At 40.2% G+C, this 23,240-nt stretch overlaps 1 protein-coding gene across 1 annotated transcript in view; it reads left to right on the top strand.

Moving 5' to 3' along the window:
- Positions 1-2,380: 2,380 nt before the first annotated feature.
- The window catches only part of LOC120932525 (LIM domain-binding protein 3-like), a gene marked incomplete at its 5' end in the record, with an annotated part of 91,462 nt that continues 70,602 nt past the window's right edge, over positions 2,381-23,240 (top strand). The window contains 7 exons of the mRNA XM_040344975.1: positions 2,381-2,544; positions 10,129-10,257; positions 10,941-11,135; positions 12,204-12,290; positions 15,498-15,656; positions 15,985-16,116; positions 17,630-17,769. Coding sequence (XP_040200909.1) covers positions 2,381-2,544; positions 10,129-10,257; positions 10,941-11,135; positions 12,204-12,290; positions 15,498-15,656; positions 15,985-16,116; positions 17,630-17,769 — 1,006 coding nt within the window. The remainder of the gene's footprint in view (positions 2,545-10,128; positions 10,258-10,940; positions 11,136-12,203; positions 12,291-15,497; positions 15,657-15,984; positions 16,117-17,629; positions 17,770-23,240) is intronic.

Genomic DNA, 23,240 nt, shown 5'->3' on the forward strand with positions numbered 1-23,240 from the left:
TTAAACAGGTGACTGTTTAAGGCTGGGTTCACACTATCGCCACATGTGGCTCAGAGCAGGGGTCCGGTGCTACTGTACCCATTGGAAGGTTTCCCACTTATTACTCTTCTGGTGTCAACTAAAAATTTGTGATTTTCTTTTATTTTCAATAACAGTAAACAGGACCACGAACAGGGGCACAGACTGCAATAAAATATTCTATTCCCTCTCCACTCTTTCAGTGTATCACACTTTGAATGATAATTGCACGGTCATGTGACGCTGTACCCAAACAAACGTTTTATATCTTTTTTCTCACAAATAGAGCTTTCTTTTGGTGGTATTTGATCACCACTGGGGTTTTTATTTTTTGCACTTCGAATAAACAAAGACCAATAAAAAAAAAAAATAATGTTCTTCATTCCTGTTACAAATCTTTGTAAATAAGTACGTTTTTTCCTTTGCTGATGGGCACTGATGAGGCTGCACTGACGGGCACTGATGAGGCAGTACTGATTGGCACTAATGAGGTGGCACTGATATGCAGCACTGATAGGCGGCACTGATAAGCTGCGCTGATGGGCACTGATAGGTGGCAGTGGGCACTCATAGGTGGCACTGATGGGCACTGGGCATGCATAGGCAGCACTGGGCACTGATAGGTGGCACTGATGGGGACTCATAGGTGGCACTGGAGGGCGCTTATAGGCAGCACTGATCAGGAGGCACTGGCAGGCAGCAGTGATGAGCATAGAGTGCCATCCTTAATGGGCACTGTTTTCCATCCCTGGTGGCCATGGGTGGGCATCCCTGGGGGCAATGGGTGGGCATCCCTGGGGGCCATGGGTGGGCATCTCTGGTGGTCATGGGTGGGCATCCTCGGGGGAGCTGCACTGATTATCAGTGCAGACCCCCCCCCCCCGTCCAGAGAGCAGCTGATCAGCTCTCCTCTACTTGCATCTGTCAGTGCGAGTAGAGGAAAAGGCGATACACGGCTTTTCCTTTTTACACTGTAGTCAGCTGTGGTTGGACACAGCTGATCACATGGTAAAGAGCCTACATCATCACTGCTCTGTGCACGATCACGGCTTATCCTGCTGGACATCATATGACGCCCAGTCAAGATAACAGAACTACTTTCTGGCCGTCATTTTGCTATATGGTGTGTGGGAAGTGGTTAAACACACTCATCGTCAGATACAATCACAAGTTAAAGTTGTCTATTCAGCCTGTCACAACCTATTTAACCACTTGCCACACAATCGCATGTGATATATACGCAATTGTGTTCAAGTGGTTATACCGGGGCCATGGCTGCAGCTGTCAGCCATAACCCCAGTGGTAAAAAAATGTAGCCAGTGATTCCCTACACCATTAAACCTGATCAGAATGTCTGATTAGCCACTGGATCACTCAATTCTACAGTCAGCTGGAGGGTCAGCACCCCCGGCCACTGCAGGTTTTCCAGTCAGCCTGGCACTGAAGGCGATGGTTCTCTTGGCTGATCATATATCTGGTGGAAGACCCCTGATAATCTCTATGGTCTGGGAGACGGAAGTGAGGAGTATTTTGTCACTTCTGGGTTAGAGCAAATGTAAACAGTCTTTTTTTTTTTGGAAAGCATGAGATCAGTGTTTGTTTTTTGTTTTTTTGTGGTGTGTGTGTGTGTGTGTGTGTGTGTGTTTTTTACCCCCAAGCTTTCAGGGTAGAGGAGAGGTCCTGTCATACTTTATTGCTATTACAAGGAGTGTTTACATTTCATGTGATAGCAATAAAAGTGATCAAAATAAAAATTCAAAGGGACAGTGTATAAAAATACATGTGCGGTATCGCCACAAACGAAAAGCGAGCACAATAATTCTAGCTCTAGACCTCCTTTAAAACTCTAAAATGGTAATCTGTGAACATGTTTAAACCATTGTCTATGGGGAATTTTAGGTATCGTAGTTTGTGTGTTCCACGCACGTGCACAATTTTGTGAGATATTAAGTATCGATTTACTTGGCGTAACATCATCTGTTATATATTTTTTTTTAAATGAGTAATATATTGTGGGGGTTTTTTTGCATTAAAATTCATTAAAGTGTATTTTTTTCTCCAAATAATTAGCATTATAGAAAAAAATGCTGCGCCAATACCGTGTCACATAAAAAAAATTGCAACAACCACCATTTTATTCTCCAGGCCCGAGCAAAAACATAATGTCAGCAAAGGCCTGCTTTTCAAGTGGGTAATCCCTGGAACCTGACTGAAACCTTAAATAACTCATCATTGAGGAGTTTTAAAAAAAAAATTGCCACTACACAACATAACTTTAAATAAATCCACAATCTAACCAGTGTTGCGTGTGTGTGTGTGTGTTTTTTTTTTTTTTTAAATAAGCATGCTGTGATCTGTATAAAAGAATATAAAACAAACTGGCATATATAAATGGTCATACTGCAGGTCAGATGCAAAACCCACAGAATGTGCTGGGCCTCCAAAAACCTCTCCTGATTTTTCCCACACAAATGTACAAGATAGACCAACCGTAGATCCTCGTTCTTCAAATATTCCACACGACAGGTAATTTTTTTTTTTTTTGTGGTCAGTCTGTGAGATATGAATTGTTCACCCATGTTCTAAAGAAAAATACAAGCACATACCACAAAAGGTAACATCTGCTGCATAGTTTTTCAAAAATAACCACTGACCTTGTTGTTTTGTATTAACCGTATACAATTTTAAAAGGATAGCTTAATAACCTATTTGCTAAATCATGGGAAAATAAATACTTAAATACATGGCTTTCATTTGTGACTGCTTGCTTACTGTTGTGATCTGTGATTGGCTATAGCTAGTCACATAGTACAGAGTGCTGTGATTGGCCTATAATTGGTCATAGCGGTCACATGATACCCTGGCAACTCATAGCACCGTGATCTGCTGTGTCCACTGGGATGGTGCCACTGTGTACTCCATGTGCACCACAATGTACAGCCGCCCACTTGCAGTGAAAGTACTGTAGGCCGGGCAGAAAGTAATTAAATAGTTTGTTTTGACCAAGCTGTCCCAAACAAACAAATTCCATTACAGAACAATGTGGTCGATGTGTGTGCTGTAATATACTGTAGTAGCATAGCTACATACAGTAGGTGGTACCTTTTTCCCTGCAGCAGTACAGGCAATTCCTATCTGCTGTTGGAATTAAAGCAAATCATTCTGAGTGCTTCTTTGCCATTCAAGAGCCCTGTATTTGTATCAATTAATTAAACCTGAAATTTAAGTTCCACATTAATGTTGCCTGCAGTTTTGCATTACCTTTAATAGCAGCAGAAAATGTGACTAGGGCATTAGTTTTACTTTGATACTGGGGCCTGTGTTTTCTTTACTCATGGCTGAGCCCTAACGACTACCATTACACCATCCAATGAAACTGCCTCAGGTCCAATTCACAGTGTTGGCAAAAGGGTAGTAAAAATAGGTGGTTGATCCATGCTTTTATCACCTCATGACTGCATATCTGAAAATTTATGGCAGCCACTCAAATCCATCCCTATGGTAACAGTGCTTCATGGTGTGTCAATTTTAACTCTGCATTTTGAATTGGCAAGCAGGTCGGGTCCACTCGGGGAGCGATCCAGGACGACGGCGCGGCTATTTGTTTATAGCCACTCCGTCGCGATCGCTCCCTGGAGCTGAAGAACGGGGAGAGCCGTGTGTAAACGCGGCTTCCCCGTGCTTCACTGTGTCGGCGCATCGATCGCGTCATTCCCTTTATAGGAAAGACACGATCGATGACGTCATTCCTACAGCCACACCCCCCTACACTAGTAAACACACACAAAGTAAACCCTAACTCCTACAGCGCCCCCTGTGGTTAACTCCCAAACTGCAACTGTCATTTTCACAATAAACAATGCAATTTAAATGCATTTTTTGCTGTGAAAATGACAATTGTCCCAAAAATGTGTCAAAATTGTCCGAAGTGTCCGCCATAATGTCGCAGTCATGAAAAAAATCGCTGATCGCCGCCATTAGTAGTAAAAAAAATAAAAATGCAAAAAAACTATCCCCTATTTTGTAAACGCTATAAATTTTGCGCAAACCAACCGATAAATGATTATTGCGATTTTTTTTTACCAAAAATAGGTAGAAGAATACGTATCGGCCTAAACTGAGGAAAAAAAAAATTTTTATATATGTTTTTGGGGGATATTTATTACAGCAAAAAGTAAAAAATATTGCATTTTTTTCAAAATTGTCGCTCTATTTTTGTTTATAGCGCAAAAAATAAAAACCGCAGAGGTGATCAATTACCACCAAAAGAAAACTCTATTTGTGGGGAAAAAAGGACGCCAATTTTGTTTGGGAGCCACGTCGCACGACCGCGCAATTGTCTGTTAAAGCGACGCAGTCCCGAACTGTAAAAACCCCTTGGGTCTTTAGGCAGCAATATGGTCCGGGGCTTAAGTGGTTAAATATAACATCTGAATTTTACTAAAAGCTGATATATAGAGCATTCTTTTTATATTTTGGATAGGGAATGTACATCTTTGGTTTATGGAAGGTGTACGTTGTACACTGAAAATACATGCAGATGTCTTTTTATATACACATCTCTTTTGTACACTGTACATTTTTGTTTAATTAATCTGAAAACCTAAATAAAATAAGATTGAAAAGATATAATATGGGTTTGTACCATAACTGCTTGGCACACCGTTGATGTGTCCACCATAATGTCTCAATCACTATAAAAATCGCTGCTCGCCGCCTTTACTAGTAAAAAAAAAAAATATTAATAAAAATGCCATAAAATTAATCCCCTATTTTGTAGACCGCTATAACCTTTGTGCAATCCAATCAATAAATGCTTATTGCGTTTTGTTTAACTAAAAATATGTAGAAGTCTACATATCGGCCTAAACTGAGGAATTTTTTATATATATGTTTTTGGGGGATATTTATTATAGCAAAAGTAAAAAATAGAGGTGATCAAATACCACCAAAAGAAAGCTCTATTTGTGGGGAAAAAAGAACGTCAATTTTGTTTGGGAGCCACGTCGCATGACTGACAATTGCGTGGTCGTGCAACGCTGTACCCAAATTCCTCAGAACCCTAGTTTAGGAAACCTGCATTTTAGAATAATGTTATTCTAGTCACAAGTTTTACAAAATGTCTTTGTTACAATTATACAATCCTTGTATTGTGAAGGGCCAGTTGTACTGACCGAATGTGGAAGGCCATAACTACTAGGTATCCAGCAAATTGAAAGTTTGCATCTGACATTCTTTTAATTTATTTTTGGATACATTAATAAAACATGTGTGTGTCTGTTAAAGGGAAGATGATACAATATTTTTTATCAGTCATTGTTGCATGATTAGATCTATATATATATATCTATATATATATATTTTTTTTAAAGTTCCAGTTCTTTCTTTAGAAGTTTTCCCTTGAACATTTTCCTTTTATTTAAAAGCTTTTATTCAAACAAAATATAATTTTGCAGTACATTACAATGTTACTGTGACCTAGATCTGCAATTACACTGAAATGTAGCAAGCTTCTATTATTTGTTAAATTAGAGATCAATGGTTGGAGTCCCTTTCCCTTGCATGGACTTTAATTCTCCATAAAGAATTGAAATGTTATCATAGTTTTCCATTCTAAATATGTGTGTGGGTGTGTAATTAATAAATATATATATATACCAGGGCTTGACAGATTTGCTTGGAATCTAGGAGCCAGCTAAAAGTTAAAGTTAGGAGCTAGGAACACGCCCGTCCCGCCGAGCTCGCGCGCAGAAGAAAACGTATAGCGAGCGCAATAATTCTAGCCCTAGACCTCCTCTGCAACTTAAAACATGCAACCTGTAGAATTTTTTAAACATCGCCTATGGAGATTTTAAAGGGTAAAAGTTTGTCGCCATTCCACGAGCAGATGCAATTTTGAAGCGTGACATGTTGGGTATTAATTTACTCTGCGTAACATTATGTTTAACAATATAAGAAAAAATTGGGCTAACTTTACTGTTGTCTTATTTTTTTATTAAAAAAATTGTATTTTTTCCCAAAAAAGTGCGCTTGTAAGACCGCTGCGCAAATACGGTGTGACAGAAAGTATTGCAACAACCGCCATTTTGTTCTCTAGGGTATTAGAATAAAAAATATATATAATGTTTGGGGGTTTTAAGGGAAGGAGATGGGCGGGCAATGAAAACAGGCAGGGAAGCTCCATTAGCATTGCTGGTTGTCTTGTCCTACCAACGGCCACCACAAGAGTGTGCCAGATTCCAGAAAGAAGCATAGGACTACAGAAGGCCTCAAAGCCGCGGCCTCAATTATCGCCTGACGCGATTTGCGCGGGGTGGGGCGGCGTACGGAGACAGGGTACCCCAGCTGTGCCGCCCAAGGCGCTAGGTCGCTAATTCTAGTCGCAATTGCGACCTGGCGCCCGGGGTTTGTCAAGCCCTGATATATACATATACAGTATTTCACAAAATCCCTTCAGGTCAGTAGCTTAAACCATGTGTAAACTTGCATTATTTCTCTTTTCAATTTTAAAACAGAAAATCTCAAAAGTAATTACACAGTATCTCACAAAAGTGAGTACACCCCTCACATTTTTGAAAATATTTTATTAAATCTTTTCATGTGACAACACTGAAGAATTTACACTTTGCTACAATGTAAAGTAGTGAGTGTACAGCTTGTATAACGGTGTAAATTTGCTGTCCCCTCAAAATAATTCAACACACAGCCATTCATGTCTAAACCGCTGGCAACAAAAGTGAGTACACCCCTAAGTGAAAATGTCCAAATTGTCAATATTTTGTGTGGCCACCATTATTTTCCAGCACTGCCTTAACCCTCTTGAGCATTAAGTTCACCAGAGCTTCACAGGTTGCCACTGGGGTCCTCTTCTACTCCTCCATGATGACATCACAGTGCTGGTGGATGTTAGAGACCTTGCGCGCCTTGAGGATGCCCCACAGATAGATCTGGAGACATGCCAGTTTATGACCTTTACCCTCAGCTTCTTTAGCAAGTCTTGGAGGTTTGTTTGGGGTTGTTATGTTGGAATACTGCCCTGTCTCTAAAGGGAGGGGATCGTGCTCTGTTTCAGTATGTCACAGTACAGAGTGAAGCAAAATTACATGAAAAGATACAATAAAATATTTACAGAAATGTAAGGGGTGTACTCACTTTTTTGAGATACTGTATCTCACAAAAATGAGTAGGGAAAATAATTATTTGATCCCCTGCAGACTTTGTAAGTTTGCCCAATTACAAAGAAATGAAGGGTCTATAATTTTTCATAGGTGTATTTTAAATGATAAAGACACAATTTCAACAAAATAAATTCCAGAAAAAAAAACATATGATTATAAATGTTATAAATTGAGTTCAGTGAGTAAAATACATTTTTGATCCCCCTACCAACCAACAATAATTCTGGCTCCCATAGATTGGCTACAGTATGTGCTCATGTGGTGCCCAGATTAGTCCTGTCAATTTAGGAAGGTGCTCCCAACAACAACTCGGTATGTGTATGAAAGACACCTGTCAACATAATCTTTCTTCCATTCAAACCTCCCCATCATGAGTAAGATCAAAGGACATCAGGGACAAGATTGTAGATCTGCACGAGGCTGAAATGGGCTACAAGACCATCAGCAAGATGCTTGGTGAGAAGAAGACAACGGTTGGAGCGATTATTCGCAAATGGAAGAAATACAAAATAACCATCAATTGCCCTCAGTCTGGAGCTCCATGCAAAATTTCCCTTAATGGGGTAAGGATGATCATGAGAAAAGTGAGGGATCAGCCCAGAACTTGTGAATGATCTCAAGGCAGTTGGGACCACAGTCACCAAACAAACCATTGGAAACACAATACGTCGCCAAGGATTGAAATCTCGCAGCTTCTGCAAGGTTCCCCTTGACTGAAGTTTGCCAATGAACATCTAAATGATTCAGCAAAGGATGTTGATGTTTGATATTGGTGTGCTGTGCCTCTTTTTCTCCACACACTAGTGTTGTCGGTTTCTTCCAAACAACTCAACTTTGGTTTCATCTGTCCACAGAATATTTTGCCAGTACTGCTGTGGAACACCCAGGTGCTCTTGTGCAAACTGTAAACATGCAGCAATGTTTTTTTGGACAGCAGAAACTTACTCTGTGGTATCCTCCCATGAAATCCATTCTTGTTTAGTGTTTTACGTATCGTAGATTCGCTAACAGGGATGTTAGCATATGCCAGAGACTTTTGTAAGTCTTAAGCTGACGCTCTATGATTCTTCTTCACCTCATTGAGCAGTCTGTGCTGTGCTCTTGCAGTCATCTTTACAGGACGGCCACTCCTAGGGAGAGTAGCAGCAGTGCTGAACTTTCTCTATTTATAGACAATTTGTCTTACCGTGGACTGATGAACAGCAAGGCTTTTGGAGTTACTTTCATAACCCTTTTATAACCCTTTTCAGCTTTATGCAAGTCAACAATTCTTATAGGTCTTCTGAGAGCTCTTTTGTGCAATGCTTCTTGTGAAAAGCAAACACAGAACTGGTGTGTGTTTTTTATAGGGCAGGGCAGCTGTAACCAACACCTCCAATCTCATGTCATTGATTGGACTCCAGTTGGCTGACACCTCTCTCCAATTAGCTCTTGTCATTAGTCTAGGGGTTCACATACTTTTTTCACCTGCACTGTGAATGTTTACATGGTGTGTTCAATAAAAACATGGTAACATTTAATTCTTTGTGTGTTATTAGTTTAAGCGGACTGTGATTGTCTATTGTTGTGACTTAGATGAAGATCAGATCACATTTTATGACCAATTTGTGCAGAAATCCATATCATTCCAAAAGGGTTCACATACTTGTTGTGGCAACTGTAAATGTGACTGGCAGGGAAGGGGTTAACACTAGGGGGCGAGGAAGGGGTTAATGTATTTTCTAATGAGTGATTCTTACTGACTGAGTGACTGGGGGAGGTGACCGATGGTTGTCCCTATGTACAAGGGACACACCATTGGTCCCCTCTCCCTGACAGGACGTGAATCGGTGTGCTTACACACACCGATCAACAGTCCTGCTCAGTTACTGGGCCATCGTGGCCACCGGGCACGTGCATCGGGTCCCTAATGACGCGGCAGGCATGCGTGCGCCCCCTAGTGGCTTAAAAGGGTGCAACGTCATATGATGTCCACCCAGAACAATTGGGTCTGCCTCCCGCTGTCATTTGACGACGGGCTGTAGATAAGTGGTTAAGAAAGGGGCAGGGACACATACACGTAGTGGCCCGCCCAGATCCCATTCCATTGGCGTGTGTTTTATAGCTCCTGGGTCCCGCCAACCCCTGACATCAACGCTCAATTCTGACACCTCTTCTCTCTCTGCATTCAACTACAAATGTCAGTTTCACACAGTTACACTATATGGGCTCAGTGTGAAACCTGCCAGTACCAATCAATGCCATCCAGTGCTGCCAGCCAGTGCCACCTGCCAGTGCCTGTCAGTGGCAATGACGTGTGAGGAAGAACACTTATGGGTCGATGGGGAACGGCGAGATTAAATTGGCCGAATTTGCATAATAATCGGCCGATGCCGGTTTCTTAAAAAAGGCCAAATATCGGTTGACCTCTAGTGCTGAATTAAAAAAAGGATTTGGCTACAAATGTCACCCTATTCTCCATGTCTGGGTGGCAATAGATTGAAATAATTTTCAGACACAACAACAGGTGAAGAGACATTTCAATAAGACCAGCCACATGCTTCTTCTTGATTCAGGTGACAGGTGGATTTGGCACACAAGTGGGAAGCTAATTTCTCTGTAAGAAAGAAAATCATTAGATATGCATTACAGATATTTTCGATCATATTGCTAAGTGTCTTCATATTGGTGGTTTCTAAAAAAAAATGTATACCTCTATAAGGCAAGTAGTGTCCAAGCTTGATAAATGGCTTGCTCTTATTGGGTCTTATATGTCCAAAGTTACTTTTAGAAATGTCAATCATTAAGCATTCTTCCTCTGAGAGAAAGGGTTTACCGTACTTTATCCTGCGTAAAAAAAAAAAACAGTTATTTTCTTTTAGAATTTTATGTGAACTTTCTCTCTTTTTGCTTTCTTCCTTCTCATTCATTCTTTTTAATTCTTTTTCTTTAGAAAGGCTTTGTATGACCATCCTTTGGAGAGTCTGCCAAAATGTGCACCCTTTCCACCCGCAACTATAAGGACCTTAAATGTCAGTAGTCAAGTAGCTACAATATCTAAAACTGCATCAGTTTACATGAGGTTAGCAGTTTTATTAATAGTTTTCCACACCTGAAACCTGATAAAGAAGTTGATACTGTAAATTTGCCACATAATGTTGAATTTCTGTCCAATTGTGTATGCTTCTAATACACGGCTTAATGTGGTATTCTTACCCCTCTTTTCTTTACAATGATTTGTTTACACATTGGTACCTTTTTACTCTCCTGATGCTCAATTATTGTTTTTTTTTGTCAGGTAGATCACAACAACTTCTGTTTTTTAAAGTATGTTTCCACCTTTGCAGTCGGAAGTAAAAAAAAAAAAACACTATATATTTGCAGTATGTGTTCTCATTCAAGAAGCAAAGCTAAAAATAATTACAGCAATCTTTCTAATAGTTCCTTCGTACCAGGTTTTTGAAATCGGAGCTACATATTAGTATGAGACGTTTGAAAAAACACAACGCATTAAAGGTTTATTGATGCAGTGGGCTAAACAGGTAACAATGTGGTCTGTAGCAAATAATGGTAGATGCTTTAACTGACTAACCTGCACCTGAAAGTTATTTATCTGTAGGAGTTTGAACACCACAACTACTACATTTGGCTAATAAAGTAAATTATGTAGTGATGGGAATGCTCGTTTAGTAGCAAACCTGGTCATTACCTATTATGTAAAGTTGACATATGTATTTAAATATTTCTAATGCTTAAAAACGGAAGGTCTGCTACAATAGTGCCTGGTACCATGCTGGAGAATACCGTTCTGGAGAATAAAAAGGGTGCAAACGATGGTCTTAAGGGAAAATGCAGCATTGCTACTCAGACATTTGAAGTTCTGTCTCCATCAGAGGTTGCCTCTCCATCAGTTACAGAGCAGTCTGTTATTATGGCTTCTGCCACTTCACAAACATTCAGGTATTTTATATACAGTGATTCATTCTTTGCAACTACAATCTAAAAAGTTTTTAATTTTTTTTATGTTTACAAAAGTGTGGGACCTAGTGATACTCTTCTTTACTGCTCTCCTTGTGGACCTTGTGATGGAAGCACAGAGGACCCAGGCGGTAAACTTCTAGCTGTGTCTGTATGGTGATTGATGCTCTCTGCATTAGTGGGGTCTACTTGTATCCAGGATGCAGGAACACTAGAGCTGCAAAAGCAGAAACTTTTGTGCAAGTCAAAAACAACTATGCATTATACATTTTAATGTCCTCTAAGCGAACCGCACAGTGACCACAGGATGTAGTGAAAACATAAATAAATATTTATTAAATATACAGTCAGAAAATAACAAGAATAACAATCTACTTCCTAGTTGAGGATGTACTGTAAATACACTGAAAAAACATGACCCTATTTTATAAAATCAATTATCAGATATCATGTTAAATTATGTATTTTCATGAAGGTCATCATTAAGCACTCATTTATATCAGCCTGCAATATCCTATATTTTCTTTGCAAGAGATTGGAGGTTATTTTAAAAATCCATACTACAGTCACAACCAAGGTGGACATTTGCAAAATGTTTGTGTTTGCATTGTCTTGTACAGTTCTTCTCTTTAAGTTACTTCAACCTGCCTCATATTCATAAAACATGTTAGAAGCACAGATGAGCCATTGTTTGTTAATTGCGCATCTAATGTGAATGAAGCCAATTCCCTCTAAAAACTAGTTAAAAGGCCATATAAATATATTACCTTTTTAGTGGCAAATAGCACAGGAAGTATTTTCATACCAAAACACCCCAATAGTGGGTATGCTATATTGCACTTCAAGCAATATCCTTATAAAATTCAATAACCTGATGTACCGATAGTTATTCGAAAAAAAAAAATGATAATCCTAGTAATCAAATATGGAATCTTTCTGTTTTTTTTAATGCAGCTTTCTCTTTTTTTTTAATAGCAGTTTCTGGTCTTGTTCAGTAACATCACCTTTCAGTGTTTTTTCTTTTGTTTCATGCTCTTTCCTTTTGGTTAGGCATGTGAGTACAGGCACATCTGCAGAACAGTCTCCTGTCATTCAAGAATCATCCTTGTATACACAATCTTCTTTGACTCAGGCAAGGTACAAATCAACAATGGTTTTTCCAGTTGCAACAAAATCTAAGCATTTGTGATGTAAGCTCATGTAGTAAACACCACAGTCAGATGGTTGACTCTACATAAGGCCCCTTCCACACGGGGACGGATCTGCTTTCAGCGGTCCGCCAGCTCAGCGAGAGATCTCTCCGCTGAGCCGGCAGATGACAGGTACCTCTCTGCTCACTGAGCGGGGAGGGGCTTGTCCAGCGCCGCTGTCTCCGGAGAGATCGGACTAAACCGGACAGCATGTCTGTATTCATCAGATGTCACCCAATCCGATCCGCAATGGACGGATGGCGACGTATCGCTATCCGTCTGATTTTAGCGGATCGGGTCGCATGTCAGCGGACATGTCTTTTCGCTGACATCCGACGCTCCATTGAGATGTATGGAGTGGCCGTTCAGGTCCACCGACAAAACTGACCGGCGGACCTGAACGGTCCGACCGTGTGAAAGGGCCTAAAGCTACAGCCACTGTAAGGGATGAATGGCATATTTTTTTTGCTCTGACTTCATTTGGGACTCGGTGTTGCTTACATATGTGATCAGTTGTGGTCATTGCTATTTATTTCATATAGCTAGCTGTCCAGGCTTGCTGGTAAAGGATATATTTGTTGATTTGTGTTTTGGAGGTATGTGATTTGGGGGCTGTAATACTTGTCTGTGCTTCATGGCCCTAAACAAAATGTATATTCGGTATGTGGACACTTTACTAGATAACTGCTTATTCTGCGTTAGTAACTAAGAAATAGTGAAATAGGGACATGGAAGGCAGTAGGTCCCATCCATGTTAATCCATGTTGCTTATTTTAAGACTACACTGAAAAATTAACCCAGGGAGGGTAATTAAACAGGTCCTCGCTGAAAGGCTGAGTTCACCCCCCCCCCTTTTTTTTTAAAGTACAGCTTCCCTATGTACCAATATACCATTAATATACCTCAGTTGCAGAAAAGAAAAAGCTGTCCCTGTGTTCTAGGACAGGTTTCACCTTCATCTCCAGCTTCTTCTATATCAAAGTTATTCATAAATTCCTGGTATTTGTCCTGCAGGATGGGAAAACTGTCAAGTGAGTTTTTTTTAGCAGCTAAACACACACTTCACATGTCTCTGGATGTCTGTAAAGCTCACCATTCACTGTACAATTTCCTTTAGATCTACTGTCAACTATGTGTAGTGTAAGGACCTGACTGATTGGATATCGAGTGATTAGATAGATATGCATGTCCTCTATAGGAGAAAGTACACAGATTCTGCAGTCAGATTGTTTAGTGTATGGCCAACTTTATACACCTAAAATTAACTAGTCACACTTTCGTTGCCATTAATTGTTGATGGCACCCCAAACGCAGAAACGAACACTAATTTTGCTGCATGCAAAAATGCACTGCAAACGCAACAAAATGTGCGGTGAAAACTATGCAAACTGCAACACAGCAACATGCCTTATGAGCTACATAGGGCAGCCCTTTGCAATCAATGGGTTGCCCTAATAGTGTTGCAGGAAAAACATGCCAAAAAAAAGTGTGTTCCCCCTATGTTAGGTGTGAATGCCCTCAGTGTATTTACAGCCTCCCCCCTTTCTGAGCTGGATTACAAGAACAATGACAGCTGAGTGTCACCCCAACACCCCCCCCCCTCCCCCATGTACTTGTATACATCTGGCCATATACTATGGTCACTCTGTACAATTTTCTATAGATTTACCAAATGTTTGAGATATGAGGACCCACCTAAACTATCTGTTCAATTTATAAGAAATTAGGCAGGCACTTGCACTACTTAGTTGTTGATACATCTAAAGGAAATTGTACAATCAGACTGTACAGTGTATGGCCACCTTAATAGGAGAAGTAGGAAAGTTGCTGGAAATAAAAATAAATAAAAAGAGAGGCGGTCCAGTAATATGGGAGTTGTGGTACAGGAAGATGCAACCCCTACTCTGTAATGCAGTAAGTTAGTGCATGATGCTACTGGAAGCCAGGGTTCAGAATGCATTTCATTTTTATTTTATTTTTTGAACAGAGAGGTACAGATTGAAACATGCCATGGACTAGACTGAAATGGTTTGAGCAGAAAGGGCTTCTATTTATTTTGACAAGTGGAGTTCTTTCTTAAACAACAAACTTAGCCTTTAAACTGTCCTAATAAGTGAGGTTCAGTTGAGTATTTGCCATGAATGCATGTCTTTAGCCATTAGCAGCAGATCTATATCCTGGTAAGATGTGCATTTCAGAATAGCAACGTAGGAGTGACTACTGCTAATTGTTTTTGAAGGTCCGGACTCCGAGCTTTCATACTTATTCTTGGGTTACTATTTTCTGAATCAATAACTTAGAACTAGGAAGCCAGTGAAGTAAGTGGTCTAAGGTCATTGACTTACTAATTAGTACTTTTAAAAATAATTTGCCAGGTATTAAAGATTAGATCTAAGTTGGTGGATAAATACACTTTACTGCAGAGGTTCACACCCATGCAGGTGCAGCCATGGAAACATGTAAGGGAACATGCGCATTCAACTAAAAATGGAAAAGAGTTCAGGTGTTCCATAAGGTCTTATGCACATTGGGCATTTTGCCCAACTCTTCTGAATGCCTTTTTTCCTGACCGGAGTAAAGTAGCACCAAAAACTGAGTTTTTTAAACTTGTTTAGACTCGTTTAGGCACATTAAGTGCTTGGGCCAGTGTCCATAAGGCCTTAATGTTCTGTGATCTTGCAACTACTGTCATGTTGAAGTGGCTAAGAGCCAAGTACTTTGACTCCCAGCCACTAGTGAGTTCATTTGGCTGATTGTCTTACAAAGCATTGTCACCCAAGCATGGGTTTACCATAAACAAGTGCTTCAATTTTGCCTTTATCTTTCAAGAGGCAGACTGCTTGTTTGTGCCAAAGCATCTAATCAATTTATCGTTTAAAGTCTTCTGACTAGAATCTTTGTGGAATTGGTGAGGCCTCTTGCACACTGCAGCTTGAAAAAGCTCAGTACAGCTTATTTGTTACTGAGCTAAAATACAGCCGATTAATTGTAATGTGCCTATGCACACAGACACGTAAACAAATGCTGTGTATTCTTCAGTAAAGATAAAAAATAGAAAAATCTGCATTTTTGGTCAGTAATTTAATGTCCAGTGTACAGTACTTACCTTCTTTCTTTCTTTTTTTGTTTTATATAATTATTTTTCCTGTATCAGTGTACATGTAAAGAAAAACATAATAGAAAATCCTCTGGACAGACTACCAAAAGCTGCCCCCTACCCTCCCCCAGTTCATGTTACTGTTCCAGTTCAAAATTCCAGGAGCAAATCCAGTGCAGTGGCTGCCGTGACTGCCATTGTGGGTGCACAGGCCAGGTATTGAGACGCTTGTGATCTATTTGCACGTGACCTGCAACAATTGTACCTAAGCACCTTATTCTAACATATTGTTTTGCCGTGTCTAATTATATTTTTAAAACTATTTGATTGTTAGGTAAATGGTAACGTTTACTAAACCACAATTAAATACACACGGATAAACATATTTGTCACCTTCAGTATGTGCGCCATACACTCAAATATTTTCGGCTTGATGTGTGGGAGGGGGTGTAAAAAAAAAGCCTTGACTATTTGTATTTGTTGTCTTACATAAAGAAAATGTCAACCCCTTTTATTTCTACTCCCCATTTCCTTGCTTTCTTAGACTGTCTGGCCCCTTTGTCTATCGCTCTCTCTTGGATGCTCTTCTTATAGAACCTATCATTAAACCACCTTTTCCCAATTCAAAGCCAGCAAGAAGGTCCACTGGTGTGCTTACCAGTGAACAATCTGTGAGGTAAGATACTATTGTGGTGAATAATCTATAGACAGCTTTGATGGCAGTGTGCTTTGGTGAAAAAACAAGTTGTAACATTTAGTTAAGGGGCATAACAATGTAACTCCACATTGCTATTCCTGTGTTTCTTTCTACAAAACTATATGGCAATCTGCTGCGCAAGTACGATCTAGACACTGAAGATTTGTGCCACAGGTTGTAAACAAACTCTTAGGCCGCGTACACACCATTGGTCCAAACCGATGAAAACGGACCGAAGTTCAGTTTCATCGGTCCAAACCAACTGTGTGTACGGCCCATCTGTCTTTTGTCCTTCGGACAAAAATTTTAGAACTTGCTTTAAAATCGAACAGATGGACCGCTGACCGATAGGTCCAAACCGATGGTTAGTACAGAAAAGCATTGGTTCAAAATCCACGCATGCTCAGAATCAAGTCGACGCATGCTTGGAAGCATTGAACTTCATTTTTTTTCAGCACGTCGTGTGTTTTACGTCACCGCGTTCTGACCCGATCATTTTTTGGAACGATGGTGTGTACGCACATCAGGCCACTTCAGCGGTGAACCGATGAAAACGGTCCGTCGGACCATTCTCATCGGATGGACCAATCGTGTGTACGCGGCCTTAGAGGCTGAAATCATTGAATCAAGGTGAGTATGCATCTTGGCAGCGTGTGTTCAGTTAAATCAGGAAAGTGGAGCAAAATGGAAAGTGTGTTTTCGTTTTAAGTGCACTTATCCTTTAACAGAAAAAGTTGAACCGTTATTTACAGACTGAGCTGTCTATATCTCTTACCCTACTGAACATTTTGACTTAAACTTCTGTTTATCTGTTTTATTTCTTCATATGCTCTGCTTCATATGGCTTCATTTGTTTACATACAGTATATTGTATATTATTTGACCACCATTAATATAACTCTTATATTTATTTATATATATATATATATATATATACAGAGTTTTGCATACATAATTTTCTATGGCAAAGCATTTGTATGCTTTCCGTGTGTACATATTATTTTTAACATTAATAAATGACTTGACTACGCTATTCATTTCCTGGTATGTTCTTTGAATAGGGGAAAAGCTTTTTTTGTTTGGATAGAAAGGTGATGGGTATAAGGTCTTTATTGCTCACTATCGGGTTGGTTTTATGAAGGCAAATAGATTGTGTTCTTTTGCAAGGGCAGTTGCTCCAAAGCATAGTTAAATGAAGGAGATCTCTGCTAACTTCCCTCGTCCAATCATGTGCAAGTAAAATGTTTTAGAAATGTTAGGTTTTAGTGGATATGGTTGGTTTCAATCAATCGCTAGAGATCACTTCTGCTTGAATATGACAATTTTTTTTGCACTTGTGTCAGTGATACTATGACTATGTACATTGGGTCAGTAAACTTTAAGGTCATGAATGGAAATGTAATTTCTGTGTTTACTGTTTTACCTCATATACAGTAATTAATAGACGTATTATTAACCCATGTGTATCTTTTATCTTCTCTGTTATTTACAGTGATCCACTGGAAACTATACCAGTTGCTGCCTATTCTGCTGAGCCATCAAAGAATATGTCAAGTACATACAAGTCTGGACCAGCTGTATACAAACCCAGTGGCCCTGCAAGCAATGCCAAGCCAGCAGGCTGGCAATCAGGTAAATATGTCTATGTAATATTTTACACATGGCATTGAAAGTGTGGTTCTCTTCAAATATGTCAAGGTGGAATGTATCTTCATTCAGCTTTAAATCGGCATCTATCTGTCCTCCCTTACATGCTTAGGCTGTCTAGATAATTCTGGAGGCCATTGTTCTAGCTCTCTAAATTTAGCTATGTAGAAGGCAGTACATTAATGCTGAGTACATCAGAACTAGGGATTTTTACTAAGTATTACCTAGCTATGTGTAATGTGCAGCTGCCTCTCAGAACTGAAGTTCAATCTACCTGCACCTGCTCAATTATTTGTGATTGATGCAAAATAGTTGTTTTTATAAACATGTATTATTTTTACAGTCATGAGAATCTTTTCTAATCTAAATGCAGTCTATTGTCTTTAATGTGCCTGTACATACAGGTGCGTAAAAATGCACTGCATATAGATGAGTAAAAAAAATACAAATGCAAATACGTGTAAAATGGTCATTTCAGGACCTAAATGCATGGGCCCGGATTCACGTAGCACTTACGCCAACGTATCTCGAGATACGCCGCGTAAGTGTAAATGTACGCCGTCGTATCTGTGCGCCGTGCCCACAGAACTAGATACGCCTGAAAATAGGCTTCTTCCGGCCGACGTAAGTTTTCTACGCCGTCGTATCGTGGGCGCATATTTACGCTGGCCGCAAGGAGCGCTTCCATTGATTTACGATTTGAATATGCAAATGAGTGAGATACGCCGATTCACAAACGTACTTGCGCCCAGCGCATTAATATACGCGGTTTACGTAAGACGTATGTCCGGCGTAAAGTTATTCCCCATCTATGAGGCGCAACTCATGCAAAGGTATGGACCAGGGAACAGCCGTCGTATTTTACATTGTTTACGTAGTAGTACGTGAATAGGGCTGGGCGTAGGTTACGTTCACGTCGTAGGCAGTGATTCGACGTATCTTAGCGAGTATTTTCAACGTGATTCTGAGCTGGGATGCGTTCGGCCCATCATTTGCATGGGGTCACGCTTCATTTAAATGGATCACACCCACTTCCACCTACTTTGAATTAGGCTGGCTTACGCCTACAAATTTACGTTACGCCGGCGCAACGTTAGGAGCATTTGCTTTGTGAATTTCATGCTTGCCTCTCTGCGTTGCGTCGGCGTAGCGTAAAAGAGATACGCTACGGCGGCATATATATGTGCCGATGTATGTGAATCCGGCCCATGATATTTTGGCCAGGAATACTGATGTTCTAACATCATTAACGTGTGCAAGTACCCTTACTGTGTGTTGTTACTGTGCAGTTTGCATTTCTGTGACATCAACCTACAGTAAATATTGACTTGAAAGTTCTGAATACAGGATGAACAGTAGTTTTAAATTGCTATTTTTACAGTATACACACAGCATATAAGAGAAAAATGTTTTAAATCTGAAAGTGTGAATAAAAATTCTTACCGTATAATTAAAATAAAATATTGTGTTTTTCTCTTATCAAATGCACTGCTGTTACAATATGCTTGCTGTTAGTCTGCAATAATTCTGTTTGCCTCTAGGTGGTACCATATTACTTTGAAATGGTTCTGTCTGAAACATGTTTCTTAGAATCAAATCCTGCAAAAGACTGTATTACAGTAATAGATCAAATAAGGGGCATTTTATCTATTATTGGTTGATCATAGCTACTTATTGTCAGACATGATAGGTAGATGAGAATAGGTCAGGTTTAATGATTTCTGAACTGTTCTTTCATTATATTTCTATGCTCTGTTGTTGAGCTGGCTAGCTTTACAAGATGAAATAATTCAGATACATTGGGTCATGCTGCTGACTTCAGAAGTTTAGACTATAACAAAACAAAGCTGTAAGGACAGCCCATTATATCCTCTTCCTCTTGCAGCATGTCTGCATTTTTTGCTACTGTTCTAGGAAAATGGACATCTTTTTGCCTTGTCCAAGTACCTATGATGCAAAGTGTTAAATCAGCCACAGCTTACAGGTCCAGGGTTATGTTGCACCCACTCATAAATGCCTCTCCCTTAAGACCAGCTGGAGGGGCATCTATGAGAGGTGTTAGGATGGGGCATGTCTCCAGGATCCTGCCTGCATCTCTGACCTGATCAGTCAGGACTTATGGGAGAGTGGGTGGGATTTGCTCACTTGCTGAGCCTCCAAATGAGTTGACTTGCTGGTAATGCTGGGGAGATTTTGTTTCAGATCTGGTGCTGGTTGAAATGCTTGGTTGCTGACCAATGCCAGGAGGGCATCTCTGTGCCAGATTTCATTCAGGGGTCATTGTGTTGCACGCCATTTTTCCTGGGACTTAGCTGTGTACTTTTGCTGTGTCTGTGTGACTTCATACCTGAGGATGACACATGCATGTGCTACTTCCAAAGTACACATGAGTATTACAGCCTCTCCCACCACCCCTTCAACACACCTGAACCTCTAATTCTTCAAGACAGAACTTGAATTCAATACACGCCCCTTTGGTGAATCCCTGGACAACTTCATTAAGGAAGTCACAGGGGGAAGAGTACACTACTGCACCAGAGAAAGAAGGCAAAATCTTAATCTGGGAAAATCTCTGCCCCCTGAGAGTTCCTTTATTTATTCTCAGGCCTCAAGGTCCAAGTCCTGGACCCCCACTTTGTCAGAGTCTATGAGCAAGTCCTCCTCACAATGAGAGGATGCCCCACTTGTCAAGAGTGGGGGAAACAGGGTTTCAATTCCAACCTGTTCATTGTTCCCAGGGGGCATCCACACCATAACAGAGCTAAAGGTTCCCCAAATCTTCCTTGGGTTACAAATATTCTGTATGTAATCCACCTGGTCAGTTATTGCTTCCCTCAATCTGGTAGATGGACCTTTCATTCATGAGGTCATCTGACCAGGATTCAGTTGGACCATGCCATGGCAGTGGCTATCCTAAATCGTCGATGAGGAATCAGAAGTCTCACACTTCAAAGAGAAGCACATCTGATTTTGACTTTGTGTTGCAAGCCTGACTGACATGCACATCTAAGGCCAACTGATCGGTTTGTTGTTCCTGAAGGTTCCCTCAGGGGACAGTCTGTCTGTTCTACTATCGCTGGGTGAATGTCTTGGCTCATCATTCAAGCCCATGACCTTGAGGGAAAGGTTCTTCCTTTCCTGGTCAAAGTATGTTCCACCAGATCAGGTAGTGCATCATGGCATCTGTTTTACCTGGGGGATGTTCAGACCTCTGATGCCAGCTTTGACTGACAAGTTTTTCAATTTGTTCTTTAGACTCTATTGAGCCCCTCTGTTAAGCTGTTGTTTTTTTGTGGGCCTGCTAGCTTATCATTTGTTGTGTTGCCTACCCCTCAGTTGGACTGCTTTTTGAAGTCCCAGTGAAACTGAATTAACTGCTGTTTCCTGTAATGTACAATTTAAAAAAAATGGATTTTTGACTTGCTGTAAAATGCTTTTCTTAAGTACATTATGGGACACAGATCCCTCCCCTCTATTCATCATAGTCCATTCCTACTAATGCTTGCTAATTAAACTGAGGCATGCTGAAGTGGGAGGTACTGTATTGGGCTGTCATTACAGCTTTGTTTTACCAGTGTTTAATCTCCTAAAGGTAATGGTACAACCTAATGTAGCTGACATTTTCATCCAAGAAAAGGCTTTTATTTTAAAATTATGCAGCTCTTACACCCTCCCAATACTTGTATTTATTGTTTGGTTAAGGCCCACATTTGTGTCATCTCTGTCTGGTTGTTTTTCACTTGCATGTTTTCCCTAAAATAAATAATTAAGACATTAGATAGTGTTAGAACATTTAAAACACTGTACTTCCCCATAGTATTTAGCTACAAAGTGATACTGTGCCATGGGAAACATAACTATATGGGTGGAATGTATCCAGCTATTGCTGAAGATGGAGGGGGTTGCTCCTTTTGGCCAGAGAGTAAAAGAAGGATTGGTTAGAAGTTCAGAAAGTACAAATGTGATGTAGCTAAACCGTTCAGAATCTGTAATACTGGATGTTTGTACTCTAGTCCCCAAAGAATCAAGTCATTAATATAATTTAATACCAAACTCTCTTCTCTTGTTCACACGTAAGAATTTCATGTATACTACCCATTGTTATTTCACCCATGTCATGTTACTGAGGCCATCATATCCTATTCCATTGAATTACAGATTTCATTAGTTTGAAAAAAAACTTGGAATAAGCACGGTATAATCATGTTAATTTATACAAGTAGCTGCTGTAATAAATGCTAAAAACCCAAGTCTGCTAAACAATGGGTTGATAAAACTTAAAGTCCAAGTCTAGTCAAAATTAAATCCTTCTCCCCCTCTAATTTATTAGGCTAAGTTTTTCTTTATTTTTACTTGGTAAAGATATACCAAGTTGGTAAAGATATACTAAAGTGCCCCATCCAGGTCCCTCATCACTGCTGTTTCTGGGTGTGGGGGGCTGCCAGTCCAGCGCTGCAGATGGTCCTTCACCAGATGATCTGATCACTGTGTCCATGCGATGATGTAACCCCTCTTCTGGATCCTAAGAGGGTGCTGTCACTGAAGGCTCAACAGTCAGTGATGTGGATGCCTGAAGAAGAACCCCGCTTCTTTTTCTTCTTTTTATTTTTTTTTATACAGCAATCTACAACATACTGGACATGTTTATAAAATACATTGGAACTGATCAATAATTTTAGCTTGCTATTTACATAAATTGGAATCCTGTCACAAACATTAGCAATTTAAACAGAATATGGTAAAAAATAAATACAAATAGGTAAAAACAAAAAAAATAATAGATTCAAATATATAAGAAACTCCTAAGTTATATGTAAATCAAAATATTTCTGTAGAAGTAGAGCTTACCCTAACCCCTGAACACTTGTACACGTCTCTGTTGATCTTTTAATAAAATGGTTCACATTGACAACCTATAGTAAGGTTCAGAGAGTAAGTAAGGGAGTGGATCCCCCTGGGAGCTTTTAGGTTTACCTACTGTATTGTCCAGCATTTACTGTGGTCCTTTATGTTAAAAAATAAAATATCCAGAGTCTATGATACCTCCAGCAATAGAAGGCATGCAGACCTAGAAACTCAAGCGCACATATTTCACGAGTGGTGTCCTCACCAATTGTTAGATAGTTTGGCCCATATTTATGCCGGCGTAGCGTATCTTTTTTAGGCTACGCCGGCATAGCGCAGAGCGCCAAGCACAGTATTCACAAAGCACTCGCCCCCAAATCTACGCTGCGTTTCCTCGGCGTAAGCCAGCGTAGGTGGAAGTGGGCGTGAGCCATGCTAGTGAGGCGTGACCCCATGTAAATGATGGACTGAGCGTCATAAAGATACGAATAACGTACGGCGCATGCGCCGTCCCGTTGCCGCATCCCAGTGCGCATGCTCAGAATCACGTCGAAACAACTGCCTAAGATACATCGAATCACTGCCTACGACGTGAACATAACCTACACCCA

Source organism: Rana temporaria, chromosome 1, assembly GCF_905171775.1.
Source record: "Rana temporaria chromosome 1, aRanTem1.1, whole genome shotgun sequence".
In the NCBI taxonomy this organism is placed as follows: Eukaryota; Metazoa; Chordata; class Amphibia; order Anura; family Ranidae; genus Rana; species Rana temporaria.